At 38.6% G+C, this 16,174-nt stretch overlaps 9 protein-coding genes across 9 annotated transcripts; 6 read left to right on the top strand and 3 right to left on the bottom strand.

The window, feature by feature from the left end:
- Positions 1 to 572: 572 nt before the first annotated feature.
- On the top strand, positions 573 to 3,205 carry B0P05DRAFT_192992 (fungal-specific transcription factor domain-containing protein). The gene is made up of 4 exons (XM_051573185.1): positions 573 to 682; positions 742 to 847; positions 891 to 1,721; positions 1,773 to 3,205. Exons 1-4 carry the CDS (start codon positions 636 to 638, stop codon positions 3,000 to 3,002), a joined length of 2,214 nt encoding a protein of 737 aa, XP_051432494.1. The 5' UTR covers positions 573 to 635; the 3' UTR covers positions 3,003 to 3,205.
- A 400-nt stretch (positions 3,206 to 3,605) lies between these two features.
- B0P05DRAFT_551270 (uncharacterized protein) lies at positions 3,606 to 4,209 on the bottom strand. Its single transcript, XM_051579337.1, has 2 exons — positions 3,909 to 4,209; positions 3,606 to 3,837 (listed from the first exon to the last, which is right to left on the bottom strand). Exons 1-2 carry the CDS (start codon positions 3,991 to 3,993, stop codon positions 3,725 to 3,727), a joined length of 198 nt encoding a protein of 65 aa, XP_051432493.1. The 5' UTR covers positions 3,994 to 4,209; the 3' UTR covers positions 3,606 to 3,724.
- On the top strand, positions 4,045 to 5,305 carry B0P05DRAFT_589344 (uncharacterized protein; the record flags this gene model as incomplete). Its single annotated transcript, XM_051582730.1, has 3 exons — positions 4,045 to 4,130; positions 4,362 to 4,421; positions 4,465 to 5,305. 3 exons carry the CDS (start codon positions 4,045 to 4,047, stop codon positions 5,303 to 5,305), a joined length of 987 nt encoding a protein of 328 aa, XP_051432492.1.
- A 100-nt stretch (positions 5,306 to 5,405) lies between these two features.
- B0P05DRAFT_589343 (uncharacterized protein) lies at positions 5,406 to 6,218 on the bottom strand (the record flags this gene model as incomplete). Its single annotated transcript, XM_051582729.1, has 1 exon — positions 5,406 to 6,218. One exon carries the CDS (start codon positions 6,216 to 6,218, stop codon positions 5,406 to 5,408), a length of 813 nt encoding a protein of 270 aa, XP_051432491.1.
- Positions 6,219 to 6,264: 46 nt separating this feature from the next.
- On the bottom strand, positions 6,265 to 8,105 carry B0P05DRAFT_551267 (quinon protein alcohol dehydrogenase-like superfamily). The gene is made up of 2 exons (XM_051579336.1): positions 7,085 to 8,105; positions 6,265 to 7,031 (listed from the first exon to the last, which is right to left on the bottom strand). Exons 1-2 carry the CDS (start codon positions 7,968 to 7,970, stop codon positions 6,361 to 6,363), a joined length of 1,557 nt encoding a protein of 518 aa, XP_051432490.1. The 5' UTR covers positions 7,971 to 8,105; the 3' UTR covers positions 6,265 to 6,360.
- A 615-nt stretch (positions 8,106 to 8,720) lies between these two features.
- On the top strand, positions 8,721 to 9,397 carry B0P05DRAFT_192817 (ribosomal protein L23/L15e core domain-containing protein). The gene is made up of 2 exons (XM_051573184.1): positions 8,721 to 9,247; positions 9,296 to 9,397. Exons 1-2 carry the CDS (start codon positions 8,825 to 8,827, stop codon positions 9,308 to 9,310), a joined length of 438 nt encoding a protein of 145 aa, XP_051432489.1. The 5' UTR covers positions 8,721 to 8,824; the 3' UTR covers positions 9,311 to 9,397.
- On the top strand, positions 9,391 to 13,301 carry B0P05DRAFT_495160 (eukaryotic and archaeal DNA primase, large subunit-domain-containing protein). The gene is made up of 9 exons (XM_051575369.1): positions 9,391 to 10,212; positions 10,264 to 10,631; positions 10,680 to 11,494; positions 11,632 to 11,812; positions 11,927 to 11,991; positions 12,035 to 12,155; positions 12,202 to 12,591; positions 12,638 to 12,894; positions 12,964 to 13,301. The coding sequence occupies exons 1-9, from the start codon at positions 9,426 to 9,428 to the stop codon at positions 13,268 to 13,270; spliced, it is 3,291 nt and encodes a 1,096-aa protein (XP_051432488.1). The 5' UTR covers positions 9,391 to 9,425; the 3' UTR covers positions 13,271 to 13,301.
- Positions 13,302 to 13,430: 129 nt separating this feature from the next.
- On the top strand, positions 13,431 to 14,806 carry B0P05DRAFT_551257 (WD40-repeat-containing domain protein). Its single transcript, XM_051579335.1, has 3 exons — positions 13,431 to 14,347; positions 14,397 to 14,599; positions 14,649 to 14,806. Exons 1-3 carry the CDS (start codon positions 13,511 to 13,513, stop codon positions 14,713 to 14,715), a joined length of 1,107 nt encoding a protein of 368 aa, XP_051432487.1. The 5' UTR covers positions 13,431 to 13,510; the 3' UTR covers positions 14,716 to 14,806.
- B0P05DRAFT_551253 (uncharacterized protein) lies at positions 14,737 to 16,169 on the top strand. The gene is made up of 3 exons (XM_051579334.1): positions 14,737 to 14,984; positions 15,028 to 15,917; positions 15,959 to 16,169. The coding sequence occupies exons 1-3, from the start codon at positions 14,837 to 14,839 to the stop codon at positions 16,043 to 16,045; spliced, it is 1,125 nt and encodes a 374-aa protein (XP_051432486.1). The 5' UTR covers positions 14,737 to 14,836; the 3' UTR covers positions 16,046 to 16,169.
- The last annotated feature ends 5 nt before the right edge of the window (positions 16,170 to 16,174 follow it).

Raw genomic sequence — 16,174 nt, 5'->3', positions numbered from 1 at the left:
TTTGTTTTGTTTTACATATGAACACAATAGTAACTTTATTTCAGTTATGAAAACATTGACATGCCAAATTGCGGTATAGGTTAATGAAAACAAAGTGACATGAAATCAAGGTTTACCATCGCTGATCGTAAAACCGTTTTTCATACGACTATTCTCTTGTTTCATATTTAGAATTAAATCAACCCATTTTTTTACAGGTTTCAAAGATCTGTCAAGTATGTAGCATAAAAGAACTTGTCACACATGCCTAAAAGATTCGTATTTATTCCAATAGTTTCCGGCTTGAATTTTGTCTTTTTTCTATTAAAACAACGTAACACAAATGAAGAGATGATTGGGGAAATAGACTATATAGAATATACCATATTGCATGAATGGTAGCGGTAAAGGGTATAGCCAACTTATTCAAATACAATCAAAGAAACAAACCCAATAAGAAAGAAAGAGCAAAAAAAAAGGTATACGCTTACTAATTGACAGCTTTCTTTCTTGTCCCCCACATTTACCTTTTGAGGAATTCATGACGTGAAAAATCCTTCTGTTTTTTTAATGTGCCCCTTCCCATTTTTTTCCCTTTTTATCCCCTCTCTCTCTCTCTTTCTTTTCTTTTCTTTTTCTCTCTTCTTTCTTTTCTTATGACCGACCACGCTGAACATAAACGACAAAGAGTTAGCAAAGCCTGGTGAGTTTAAACATAGAAAGCGCGCTCTCCTTTTTTTTTGTTTTATTCATTCTCCTCAGTGAACAATGTCGACGAAAGAAAGTAAAGTGCGATGGTGCATCGCCCTTTTGTAACAACTGTAGTACATTAGGTCTTACTTGTCATTATAAAGAATCAACAAAAAAGGTACATATACGATACGGAGAGTATCAAACTCATCTAAATGTAGAGAGGTCCGCCTAAAGGTTACATTGAAGCCATTGAAGGAAGACTGCATCGATTAGAAGCCTTGTTGGGCAGTATTGTACAAGAAGATGACCCTCGCTCTCAAGCTATTATTAACGAATTAAATGCACCACTTGAAACTGCTTATGGTGAACTTGTTCGACCTAGACCAATGCGTAGAGAAACACTCTCGGGATTTGAAGCTGAATGCGGTCCTCTGACAACGACTGAACCTATGATTAAACAAGAAGATGATAACGAAAAAACCATGCTCAATGATGATGAATCCAACAACATTGGCAATCTCTCGATTGATGAAAATGGCCAGCTTCGTTATTATGGCAGATCATCTGGCTTTTATATGCTCAAGATCAACAAGAACTTTCAGAACCGAGCATTTCAATTTAATTCAAAAGAGCATGCTGAAGATAGTCCACCTTCTTTATCAGTCGCTGTAGATCCATTTGAAGTGCCTCCTTCAGATTTAAGAGACCATTTACTTGACCTTTATTTTAGTACATTTTATCCATTCTTACCTATCTTACACAAACAGTCTTTTATGGAGGCCTTGAATAATGACACTGTGCCTTCTCCCCCACCTATTTTACTCAACGCTATGTATGCTTTGGCATCACGTATTTCCCCGGATACACGTGTGAGAGCGGATCCTTCTAAACCAGAAACAGCAGGCGATATATTTTTCGAGCGGGCTCGGATCCTACTTGATCTGGAATGGGATAGCTTTCAAGTATCCACTGTTCAAGCCTTATTGCTTATGAGTAGCCATCAAAATGGTGCTCTCAAGACAACAAGGGGATGGCTTTATAGTGGCATGGTACGAAAAAAAAAAAAAAAAAAAGTTAGGAAAATGACTCATTATCAATAGGCCATTCGAATGTCACAAAATTTAGGACTGCATAGAAACTGTGATAGCTGGGACCTCACACCTACTGAAAAAGAAAACCGCAAAAGAGCATTTTATTGTTGCTTTGTACTTGATAGACTCGCTTGTGCTATGCATGGTCGATCACCCATGATTGATGAGCGAGATTATGATACGCCTTATCCTTCCGAAAATGAACAAGACGATCTAGATCGCAAGCCACGTATTATGGAAAACTTCCATTCACTTATCAAAATTTGCGAAATACTAGGCGATGTGATTTGTGATCTATACAAAGTGCGAGCTAGGAAACAACTATCTAATATGTCTACTTCAGATAGTGTGGTGTCTTCCTTGGACAAGAAGCTGAATAAATGGATGTCCAAGTTGCCTCCTAACTTACAATACCGACCACCCAACACAAGACTGAATGAACGTGCGTCTGCACCTTCTCTTGAACTCTGTCAATTACACATGTTGTTCTATACAACCTTAATCTTGGCTCATCGACCGTTTATTCCTGGCCCACATCAAAAAATAGCTCCCTCTGTTTTCCCATCTGCTTCCATATGTACCTTTGCAGCCAATAAGATTTTGGATATTTCAGAATCCTTATTAGCAGAAGATCGTCTCAAGAATGTGAATAATTACTCGCTTTTCTTTATCTTTACAGCAGGCATTATCTTTATCTATAATGCTGCTTCATTGGACTCCATGTTTGCATTTGAAGCCAAGATTAGTATCAACAAAATCATGCGGTGTATGGATGAAGTAGAGACCACATGGCGTACATCAGCACGGCTCTGTAATATTCTGGGTGCCTTGGCGGGACTAAGAGATATTGATCTTGACTGCGTCGATCAGAGTTATACACGTTCTGGCAGCAACCGACACCAACCACTGAATCCCCCTCCTCCAGCCTCCATTGCTGTACCGAATTCACCTGAGCCTGAGTTCAACTCAACAAACGAAACCAGACAAATGGAAGAAAAATATTATGCGAGTACAAACACAAGTGTGGATCTGTCACCTGAACTCCCACAGACAAGCCAGAATTATGTACCACCTACTTATGAGCCTAATGCAACCGCATTTTGGGGTGTGCCTATGTCGTTTGATATTGATGAATGGAACAGTTATTTCACACATCAAAAGAATAATACAGCTATGCCAGTTGATACATCTCAAGACACATTTATGCCTGTTCCATTGACAGATGCTTATCTTAAATAAATAAAAAATGCGGGGTTCGTATGTGTAACGCGAACGAAAGAAGAAAAGGGGCTGAGTTCCCGAGGGAACAGCACTAAATATGAGAAAACTTTAGACAAGTATCTCTTTGGTTTCACAACATGTATATGCTTACAATGGTAAGTTTATGTCATGTGATTCAACCGATAAATGCTTGACCATCAAAGCTATCATTTTTTTTTCTCTAAATTCAATTTCGCCTTTATTGACTATATCGTTGCTTTCAGTTACGAATCACGTCTGAGGCTAGGATAGACCAAGGCACGATGACCAGGCTCTGCGTTTTCTTTTGGGCAACATAATCTTTCGATTCACGTTTGGTATAAATCTGAACTCTTTTTTCTACAGCTTAGAATATCGTTTTAAAGATTTCTAACGTTCAACAATATCAGACAACTTTTAATGTTCGTTTTTTTTTAGGTTTCTTATGCATCATTACTCCTTTTTTTTTTTTTTCTTGGGAATCGCTGACTTGAAATAAAGCAATTATGTTTTTGCATTCGGGTATCTCGGTCCATTCTGTTAAAATTATTTCAACAATTGAATTTCATGGTTTTCTTGTTGTTTGGGCTAAGTGCAATTTGTTCTAAAGAGGTATGCAATCTTTATTTTTTTTTTTGTTAGTGCAATTTGAATTTTTTTGTATTTTTCTTGAAGTTGAAAGTAAGTTCTTAAACCAAGCAAACAAACATTGATTAAATTATTTAGGAATATTTGGACACCATTGCCTTGATTGAGCAAGAACACAAGACACACTTACTTGAGTCATTAAGTGACAACCAAAGCCAAACAATTTGTCTTTCAGATGTTGTTTGTCCTGACATATTCAAAATTAGCTACACACACCATTCAAAAGGGTTTGGTAAAAAAAAAAATTGCATCTCTCACCAAACCGTGAATAAAAGTAATGTTTTGTAAAATAAAAAAAAAAAAGCAAGTGGACAATTCCGTTGCATTTAGCGCTATCGGTCATCACGACTCAGTTTGTTGAAAAAAGGCCTATATGATGGAGGAGTAGTTGTCTATGCCCAAGGACAGGGAATACAAGCTAAAGCAAACGGCCAGATGCCGCCGGGATACGCACACTCCTATAGCCTCAGGCGAAGCATAGTATTCTTATGTAAGATCAGGGTCGGTTCTGGTATCCTTACAACGTCTGTTACGAGACGCGTAACTAACAAATCTGTTCGATGCAGCAAAGAAAAAGAATCATATGAAAATGAAACCTTTATATCATTTGCCATAAGAAGCAAGATGGTCACAAACACAAGCCACACCCTGACCAAGATGAAGGATTCATGTTGCCACCTTTTTTTTCTTTTTCTTTTTTATTCTGTATAGTATGGATAAGTGGAGAGGTTCCTTTGCACAAACTCAACTTGAAAAGTTTGGTTGGGAAAGGTAATGAACAAAAAGTGTGTCAAGATACTTATGTGATCCATAGTGGTGAAGGTCTTGGTAAAAACAGAGAAGGCAACGTCAAACATATCAGCGTCTCTGTCAAGAACGATAAGAAAGGTGTCGGTGTCAACGGTAGTCAATGGGAATTTGCATGGTGGGATCACCTGTACAACAAAAGTGCCAGTTCAGTTGTTGTTGCTAAAGAAGAAGGTGAAATCAAAGTAGCCACCAAGACCAAGGGAGACACACGTCGTTCAAAGACAGGCATTATTTCAACAGAGCGACCTACAGGCAAATCAGTGCAACCAGAATCGGATGGTACATTATCGTCTATGGCAGATCAACGCAACATGATGGACTCCGTTAAAGATATTCATATCAATATTGCTCAGCGTGTAGCCAGTGCTTCCTTATATGGCTCTTTTGTCAAGAGTGCAAGCACCTCTGCTGTAGCCACCCCTACTTTATCTGACAAGGAAGAGGATGATGAATTAAAAGATTATTCTATCAAAGTGTCTGATGCAGACTTGTTTGCTGCTTGTGAAGGTCGTACTGCTCGAAAGGGTGGTCGTGGATTAGTGGATCAGACAGGTAAATTCAAGCGTGTAATGAAAGATTTCGTAAGACCTGTGGATCCTGATGAACAAGTGGATGAAAAGAAGAAAAAGAGTAAAAAGAGAAAGCATGATAATGAAGATGATGATGAAAAGAAAGTAGCCAAAAAAGCCAAGAAAGCCAAGAAAGAAGCCAAAAAAGCAGAAAAAGAAGCCAAAAAAGTAGAAAAAGAAGCCAAAAAGGCAGAAAAAGAAGTAAAGAAAGCTGAAAAGAAAGCCAAAAAAGAATCCAAGAAAGCAAGCAAGAAAGAGGAAAAGAACAAGGATTAGTGTATTCCCCTCCTCCCTTTATTTCTCTTGAACCATTAGACAACTTATGCATTTTATTTATATATCACTTCTTTTTGTACAATAAACAATTGATGACTATTCAAAGAGGATTTCTACATAGCCATTTCAATAATCGCCACACGATAATTAACGCTGTTAGTCCTGCTATCACAATACCACCATATAAAGTACCATCATGAAATTCTTGTCTGCATAAAATAACATGTTGTGCTGCAAATTCACTATTGCATTGATGGCCCATCATAATAGAGAGAACAATCAGTGCTATACCAGCTAAAAAAATGACAATCAAGAACAGTGTCCAAATACATGCAAAACAAGAAACACCACTACCACCACCACCACAACAACAACAAGTGTGTCTTTGACTGTATTTCTCTGTATTAGCCATCATCATCATTGGTGGTGGTGGTGGTGGTGGTGGTGGTAATAGAACAGGAGGTACCATGGAAGGATGACTACCTTGTTGAAATAGAGGTGGAGACACAAACGATGGTTCAAACAGAATAGGCGGGGATACCATGGTAGGAGATATAGTTTCATAATACACGTTATCTGAATAGACTTCAGGTCTTGATACAGTCTGTTGATTTCGTAATTTCTCTTGTCGTTCAGCATAAAGATAGTCTCTTAAATCCATAGCATCTGGATCTTCTTGTTCTTGTTCTTCATAGTAATGGCCTCTTATTTCAGGCATAGAATGACGAGAGGCAGTGACTGTATGACCACTAGAAGGATGATAATCATCATCTCTAGGATGTGATTGATCTATCAGATAAAATGGCTCTGATTGTCGGCGATAAAGTTGTTCATGCACAGCTAAATCTTCTGCAGGTAAGGGTGGCGGAGGTGGATATTGACCTGCATAAGGATCATATTCATTAGTCGACATAAAAAAAAAAAAAAAGTAAAGAAAAGACGAAAGAAGGAAAAGTCATTACCAAACATGGTAATAGAATCACAATAAGTATACAAAGTATTATTTATTAAGAAAGCATATACATATATATATATGAACAAATATAAACAGAATGTTACCGAAGACATGCCTTTCTATCTTCAGGATCCATGATTTTTGTACTTTTGACAGTTGAAAAGACATCCCAGAACCTGAGTGTCTCATCTCCTGCACCTGTAACAACTGTATTGCCATCTTCACTCATAGCTAAATACAATACACGGCTATTATGTCCTGTCAGAGTAGCCATTCTCTGCATCTTGTCTGCTTTCCAAACAGTGACTGAATTAGATGTACTCACAGCTTGCACAGAATAACCATGAGTAGACACAATCTCATTCGTCAATTTACCCCAAGCAAGATTACAGACCTGTGATCCTGTATCATGCGAGGAAGTAAGTGTCCCATTAAACGTATTCCAGAACTTGATTGTCTTGTCTGCTGTTCCTCCCCCACTGGCTAACACACCACGTTTATGTGGACTCCAACTGATGGCTTTTACAGCAGCTATATGGTCAGTCAGTCGATAGAGTATGTTGTTCTCATGTAGATTCCAAACAAGGAGTGTGTTGTCGTTGGCTCCAGAAGCAAGCATGGTGCCTTCTTTGTTCCATTTCAGCCCACATATTTCCTGTGTATGTCCAGATAATTTGCAGAAATAAGCATTGGAGGAACGTACATCATGGTGGTAAATCGATTGGTCGCGGCTGCCTGTTGTCAAGATATTGGATTTCCATGTAATGGCACCTAAATAGAGAGCATAAGTTTTGAAAGTAGAGGTAAATCAAGATTTAACTTGCCTACACGGGCTGAATGGTTAAACCAACTTCGAATTGGTCTGGATGTTTCAGTGTCATACAGAATCGTGCGTCCACTATGTGTACCTACTGCCAATAATGAGCCTACGCGAGACCAATTGACTGAAGTGACTGCATCTGTATTCAAGTCGCATAATTTGGTGACTTTGCTTGTACTTGCATTCCATAAATAAACAGCGGTACCTAATCCTACTGCTAAATAATCATGCTTACCCCAATCGACCAAGTTGAGATAGAAATCCTCTTGGAGTTGAGGCGCGTCTAGAATCTTGATGGCATTCGGATTGATATGACGTATGGAACGATCTGAAGAAGACAAGATACGTCGACCTGCTTCACTGATAGGTGATGTTTGAAAGCGAGAAGCATTGGGTTCAGTGTGTTCCAATGATGTATTGTCTGTAGAATGACCAGCATAATGCAATACTCTTCTAGGCGTACGAGGCGATTCGGACGAGACAAATTCTTCCACAGCAGATAAATCGTCCAAGATTTCTGCACGAAAGAAAGCACCGAATCGTCTTGTGGATTCATGCTGATGCGTGGGTGATTCAGGTACACTTGTGTTGAGATGATCGCTGGATCGTTTTGAGGAGGAATCAAGCATCTGAAAATCGCGAACAAAGTCTCTTTCTCGTGAGGGTATAAATCGATCACCGGCTGGTTGATCGCGTCTCTTTCCATAAGGTGAAGGAGGGAAATAGGGTTCGATGTCTGGATTGGATATCTTGAGGTTATCTGGGTCATCTTGATATAACACATCATCTTGGTAAATGTCGGGTTCTTCTTCTTTGATCTTCTTTTCTTCTGTTTCTTGATGTAAGGTATTTGTCTTGAAGGATCTGAGTTTACTTCGATAATCTTCCATTTTATTTATAAAAAGATCAAGGATCGATGAGTTTAAGTGAGTGTATGTATTCTTTAAAAAAGGGCAAGGTAGACCTGTTTACACACATACACACAAGTGCACATGTATGATCACAGATAAAGAAAACGAAAAAAAGAGTTAAAAAAAATCAATGACGTAGACCCTTTTATGCTTCTCAAAACGGACTTTTGAACAATGAAAATGAATAGACGAAAAACATGCTTTCCTTTGTATATGTATGTATACAATGTCAGGAGATGTCTATATATAGCATTTATTATGAATAGTTTATATAAGCATTTTCCCTGACTAAAGAGTCTATTCTTTTTGACTTTGTGAAACCCATTTGCCCTGTTTTTAAACCACGTCATCAGTATACACAGACGCATCTCTGTCAACAATAAAAAACTGAGTTTAAATGCGATTTAGAGTTTTCAGGCACAAGTGTTGTTTGGCATTTTAGACTGAGTTTGATGACACGATTCCTTGATGGTGTCAAACAAATCCCCTTTATTTATTTATTTTTATCAAGCTCAGATTCGTAAAAATATCTCAAGAGGCAATGGCTATAGATACTCTCATTAACGAAGACGATGATATGCAGTTTGATACATCATGTTGGTGGAATCAAATGCGTTGTTCCTAAGTAAGTCCGGTCCGAACAGTATTATGAAGCGGGCAAGATCGATGGACAAACAGAGAGCTTGGATCTATGTACGCATGTGGCACACACACACACACACACACGCACACAGGCCCCCCTCACTTCCATCAAGGATGATGACAATTGACTAAAGATCCATCTTTAACATGCCTGCAAACACAGGTTCGTCACCATAGTCATACAAAGATGGATGACTAATCTGATCATAATAGCCAAGGCTCAAGCTGCCAAGAAGGCCGCCCTCAAAGGTGTCCATGGTAACAGTGTCCGTAAGATTCGTACGTCTACCCATTTCCACATTCCCAAGACATTGGTCTTGAAGCGTACTCCCAAGTATGCTCGCAAGTCTGTTGCCCATGCCCCTCGCATGGATCAATACCGTGTAATTCGTCAACCCCTCAACACCGAAACTGCCATGAAGAAGATTGAAGAACACAACACATTAACTTTTCTTGTGGATGTCAAGGCAAACAAGAACCAAATCAAGGATGCTGTCAAGCGTCTTTATGATGTCGAAGCTGCTCAAGTCAACACACTCATCAGACCTGATGGCTATAAAAAGGCCTTTGTTCGTTTGACTGCTGATGTTGATGCTTTGGATGTTGCTAATAAGGTATGTATAGAGTCTATCCTGATTCTCTGTTTTATTGACACTCTCTAGATTGGCTTTATTTAAACAGTTTTGCATAAGAATAAAATAATTAATTGGATAGTTGCACAAGATAAAATAGTCTTCTGTCCCCCTCCCTTTTTTTTTGTTTCGTTTTCTTTTTTCTTTTTTCTTTATTCTAATGACAACATTATACGATGCACCTGTTCAACACAAGTACGAAAGTGATTCTGGTTCAGATTATGATGAAAACGATGAGAGTTTAGAAATGGCTGAATATGATTTAGATGTGGTCGATGATGCCCTTTTGAATCCCAACAGTAATGAATACATGGACCACTTTGGTTTTCGGATCCATGTCAGAACAGATGACGAAGCTTCCAGTGACGATGAATCTGATTTTGACCAAGTCAAGAAAAAACTACCCAGCACAACCAGCGACGATGACTCAATAGAAACACATATTACCACACCTAATCTTTCAGACGAGAAATACCAGGCACATCGTCCACTGAACACCAGTGTTCCTATCCTCAAGAACCCACCTCCTCGACAACGTTCAGCCACACAGACATCCGAAGACATTCGTACTTCCAAAGAAACCCATCGAAGTAGTACAAGCCAGAACAGTCGATACAGTATCTTGTCTTCCTTCAACAATCCTTTCAAGGTACCTCCACGGCCTGCTTCGATCGTCTCTGTTCAGTCTGTCGTTAAGCCTTCAGAGACATACCAACAAAGACAGAGTAAACGATATTCTGAAAGTTTGCCTTCATTAATAGGCATACCACGCTCACCAGCCTCAAATCATCGTCATTTTGATAAACTGGTGTCCAAGTTTAGACGATTCTCGCATCATGATCACCAATACGACTCTGAAAAGCACTTGATGCTAAAAGAAGAAGCCATGGAAGAACTCAAGATTTATAAAGAAAAAGGTGGCATTCAGAACAACAGCATTGATTGGGGCAAGTAAAGTCATAAGGCATGACGTGTTGTATGACTAACCTGTCTAGTAGACTTTTGGTCCATGGTGATTGATGATTTTGGTAAACTGATTGAGACCCAAATGGATGATATGCGTCAACATCTCGCCAAGGGAGGTATGCCTTCGCCTATCCGTGGTCTATTATGGCAAATCATTGCTAAATCTCGAGACAGTTTTGATATGGAATCAGAATACAAAGAGATCCTGAAACGATCCACCAGTCCATTTGAGAAACAGATCCAAAGAGATCTGACAAGAACGTTTCCTAATCACCCTTATTTTATGCAGGAATCAGGCAGACAAGCTTTGTTTAATGTAGCGAAAGCCTATAGTATTTTCGATCAAGAAGTAGGCTATTGCCAAGGACTTGCTTTTATCATTGGGTGTCTATTACTTCATGTACGTATTGTCAAACATGAAGCATCATAATAACTGGGATCTATCTAGATGTCTGAAGAAAACGCTTTTTGTGTGTTGATCAAGTTGATGGGCAAATACGGCTTACGTGGTCACTTTACGCCACGCATGGAAGTCCTTCATCAGCAGCTGTACCAATTTGACCATGTATGTCAACAAAAACTACCTGTGATCCATCGACATATGGAGAACGAAGGTGTCACGCCGTCCATGTATGCCTCCCAATGGTTCATTACGCTATTTGCTTACCGTTGTCCTATCGAGATGGTGTTTCGAGTGATCGACTTGTTGTTGGTGGAAGGCACCCAAGTCTTGATTCAGATCGGACTGGCCTTGCTTGTCCGTAACCAAGAAAAGATCCTCAAGCTTCATTTCGAGACACTGATCGATTTCTTGTGCAATGGTGTCTTTTCTGTCTTTGGCGATGACGGTGATCGGTTTGTACAAGATACGTATCGTGTTGATCTACCTGTTCGGTTCATGGCGCGTTTAGCACAACAGTTCACAGGTGAAGAAGCGCGTGAGTCCAAATCGGTCTCACAAGAAGATAACTTGCGCCGTATGAATGGACAGTTGTCTGAACACCTTCGGTCGGTTGAAGCTCAATTACAGCTGATCAGAACAGAGAATCAAGAACTGACACAGCGTATCATTACAACCAAGATGGATCATGCCCGTACAGAAGATGAAAAAGATCAGCTCAAGCATGACATGGCGCGTATGAAGGCGAATTTCGAGAAAGCATTGGCTGATCTCAAGACAGAAAACGAACGTTTAGCAGCCAACAATATCGGTTTAGCTGATCAATTGGCAGATACAGAATCACAATTGATTAGTTTAAAGATGTCGATGGCAGAAAGAGAAGGTGAATTTGAATCCTTGCGACAAGAATTAAAAGCAAAAAAATAATAATTTTTTTTTAATAAACACGCGTCAAGTCGCGTCTCTTTTTTTTTTTCATCATGTTTAAAAGTAGAAATAGAATTAATCGTTTTGCTGCTGCTGCTGCTGCTCAATCAACGCATGCTGGACGTACTGTTTTTATAGATGGTCAACATGCTAGTTTGGATGAATACCCTTTTCGTCTTAATTTCTATCTAAAACCTCCACCTGCTGAAATCACGATTGAAGAATTTGAAGGGTTTGCATTGGATCGTCTTCAAGTACTCCGAGCTATTGAAGCTGCTTCATTACGAAACAAAGATCTCAAGACAGAGATTACAAAGACAATAGAACAACACTTGCCACTTCGGTCCAATCAATCAAAATCAGATGAGTTGTATGAAGAAAGACGCAAAGACCATATCAGTCATTTTGTCCTTCGCATGGCTTATTGTAAAAGGTAAAAAATAATAATAATAATAATAAAAGCTAACATGGCTTAGTGAGGATTTACGTGAATGGTTTATCAAACAAGAAACAGCCTTATTTCAATTTCGATTTGAACAAGAAACAATGGAAGAAAAGAAACACTTTTTAGAATACTTGAACCTGAGTTGGAAGATTGTGAGTATAGAACAAGACATGACAGGCATGATAACGAAAATCATAGTTGTCGTTGGAAGAAAAAGAAAGTATGCGAGAAGCCTTAGAGACGTGTTCCAGACCCAAACAAGGCATGTCTGTATCTGACTATGTGAGTCTGGAAACCTTTTTTGAAGTGGATTTTGAAAAAGTGCCTCATATGGTAGGTAATCGATCTGTGTACCTGAACAAAGGAAAAGCCTATGTTCCCATGACCGAACAAATCAACCTGGTCATGCTGGAATTCAAAAACTATCTTCAGAAGGCACTTGAAGCCACTGCTAAATTATTACCAAGGCTGGAAGAAGATGATCGACTGAAGCCTATCTTATTAAATGTCGAGAAACAATATGTGGGCAAACTGTATAGTGTAGACCATAGTCAGTTAGGATCTCTCTCTGCTAAAGAAGTGGATGCTGTAAGTAGAATAGGACGATCATAGACCACTTACCTATAGTATATAGGCAGTTCATCACCATGCTCCTCTCTGTATGCGTAATTTACATGATGCATTACGTGCTGATAAACATCTCAGACACGGAGGTCGTTTACAATATGGTCTGTTCTTGAAAGGGATTGGCCTATCTGTAGAAGAAGCACTTTTGTTTTGGCGAACTGCATTCTCGAGTATGACGGACGATAAGTTCAATAAGGAACATGCCTATAATATCCGTTTCAACTATGGTCTTGAAGGCAAACGTACCAACTACACACCTCACAGGTAATTGTAGACAACACTTGGTTATGGTACTTATTTATATATATATATATATATATATATATATATTAGTTGCATGAAAATTATCTCGGGCAATCCTCCTTCTACGGGAGATAATCACGGCTGTCCTTTCCGACATTTCTCAGCTGTCAATCTCGAGAATAGACTCAGACGAGATAAAATAAGTCAACCTCAGATAGATGAAATCATGGAACTGGTTCGTCAACGACATTACCAAGTAGCTTGTACGCGTCATTTTGAAGTGACACACCCAAATACAAAGCAAGTAGAGACGATTGAACACCCAAATCAATATTATGAAATGAGTAAAGCATCTGAAGAATCTCATGGATTGGCTGATATGGAAATGGATGAATAAATAATTACTATATATAGGATTTTAGAAAACATCTTTTTTATTTTTTATTTTTTTTTACCCTTTTTGATGAATGAGGCACAGAAAAAGTAATATATATGTATGCTATTGTTTCCCTTTAAATAGCAACAAGAGGCAATATTGTTTTTATTTTCTTTTTTTTTTTTTTGTTTATTCTTTCATGTTATTCTACACTGTACAAAAAGGTACATGTTTATACCTTTGTAACCTCTTTAAACTAATATGACACTAGATACCATCAATACTTTACCCTATGAGATTACAAGTCAAATTATATCCTATTTAGATGTGACAAGTTTATGTCGTCTATCACAAACATCATCTATATGGTTTCATCTGGTCAGATCAAACGATATTTGGAGAAGAGAGGCCATTGCTTGTTTTGAGCCCAAGACAGTTACCATGGATTGGTATGAACTCTATAAACACCATACTATTCTCAACAGACGCTGGGAATTAGGCCATGCTGCCACTCATCACCTGATGGGTCATCAAGATAGTGTCTATTGCCTTCAGTTTGATCAGACCTTACTTGTGACTGGCAGTCGAGACAGAACCATACAGATCTGGGATTTAGAACACTATCAATCGATCCATACACTCTATGGTCATCAAGGCAGTGTTCTCTGTTTGAAATACGATCAAGCCATATTGGTGTCTGGTTCAAGTGATACGAGTGTGATAGTATGGGATATGCGTACATTACAGCCCATCATGCAACTCAATGCCCATACAGAAAGTGTGCTGGATGTCTGCTTTGATCAACATTATATTGTGAGTTGTTCTAAAGACCATACGATCTGTATCTGGGACAGAATGACAGGACAATTGATCAGGAAAATCATGGCGCATCGTGGACCTGTGAATGCGATCCAGCTAGTGAATCATCGATTGGTGTCTGCTTCTGGTGATGGGTTGATCAAGATGTGGGATATAGAAACAGGCGAATGTCTTCATAAATATGCTGGCCATACAAGGGGATTAGCCTGTGTTGCATTTGATGGTCATCGCATTGTGAGTGGATCAAGTGACAAGACAATCAAAGTGTGGGATGCACAGGTAAATAACAACACGATCTAAGCCATGATCTCATTCAATACCTTGATAGTCTGGTCAATGTCTTTTGAGTTGTGAAGGTCATACTGATCTTGTGAGAGCATTAAGTATTGATCAAGACCGTATTGTGAGTGCAAGTTATGATCAAACCATACGTGTCTGGGACATCAAGACAGGTACTTGTGCCTTGAAATTCGAAAGTGGACATTCAAGTTGGATATTTGATGTTCAATTGAATGCTACTAAAATAGTAAGGTAAGTTATAAAAAAAAAAGAAAAATAATTAATTCTTTTTTTTTTATAGTGCAAGTCAAGATCAGCGTATACTTGTCATGGATTTTGCTGCTGGCTTAAATTTATATACCAATTAAAATGTTTTCACCGAAAATAATATATACACACACACATGATTTGTCAATCAGACTGAAACACACATACTTTTTTTTAATTTTCTCTTTTTCTCTTTTTCTTTCTTTTCTCTTTCTTATTGAAATGTATAATAACACAAGACAAGAACCAGATATTTTTGCTATTTTATCTCAAGATGATCCTGTAGTAGACATACAAGATGCTGAACATATAGACACAGATGCTTTAGTGATGGATATATTTGATACACCATACCCATGGATGGGACAAGGTATATCTATAAAAAAAAAAAGATTGATTTAACGCTGAATTAGACTATACCCCAGGTCTTACTCGACAAAATAATAACACTAGGCGTCATTCAGTAGCTGCTGTGAGTGGAGGCATGGCTGACTTCAATTTTCGTATGACCCATCCAACAATGATGGTTGCACCACCACCACCACCTCCTCCTCCTCCTTCCTTATTAAGATCACATTTAACAACAGTGATGGAAGGTGAATCCCATCCTTATATGGGTCACCGTGCATCCATGCCTAATATTTTCATGTCTGAAGAGATGCCATTCATGCAGAAATCAAGTTCGATATCAGCAAGAACAACACCTACAAACACACCTCCTCCTATCCAATTTAATCCTATGCCATGGTCACAACCACCTTGTCGCAAACGATCTTATTCAACAGAACTCGATTCATTTCCTATGATCAGCAGTCGACGTGCGAGTGTGGCTACACCTCAAGACATCTCTACTTGGCATCGTATGGTAGATGCTCATCAACCAGAACCCAGTCAAAAAAGAATACGCACACAAGACGAAGAAGATTATCCGATCATTACAGAAGCAGATATGGAAGCAGCGAAAAAGGATCCTAATGCTATTCCTCGTCGTCAGAAATTACGATTCGATCAAGATGAATATACACCTAAATGGGTACGCTATACAGGTCAATCAAAAGAAGGCTACTGTGATACATGTCAACCTGGAAAATGGCTTCAATTAAAGAACAGTGCATTCTGGTACCATAAACAATTCTTTCATGGCATTTCTTCTGTGTCTGGTAAACCATTTGAACAACCCTTGCAGAAACATGCGGGTGAAAACGATGTGATTGAAGGTCTTTGTCATCAATGCAAGCAATTTGTGCCTATCTGTAATTCAAAACGAAAGAACAGTGTCCTTTGGTTTCGTCATGCTCATAAGGTAACAAATAAACTAAAACCATCTTACTGATTTGTATCTAGTGCCATATTTATGATAAACCAAAGACAAAACAAAGCCAGAAACGTGCATCCATGTCTATTGCTTCACCATTACAGAAAATATATTGAATGTTTGTATTACTCTAAAAAGTTGTCAACATGATAGACTTCTTTAAGATGTTGTTTCTTATTGTCTTTTTGGACACGTGCTATCTTGGTTAGAATAAATTGATTTGTGTGCCCAGACTATAAATAATT

The sequence above is a fragment of the Gilbertella persicaria genome, assembly GCF_025201335.1.
Source record: "Gilbertella persicaria strain CBS 190.32 chromosome Unknown B0P05scaffold_34, whole genome shotgun sequence".
NCBI lineage: Eukaryota > Fungi > Mucoromycota > Mucoromycetes > Mucorales > Choanephoraceae > Gilbertella > Gilbertella persicaria.
Note: the sequence above shows the minus strand (reverse complement) of the source record. Positions and strands in the feature narration are given on the sequence as shown.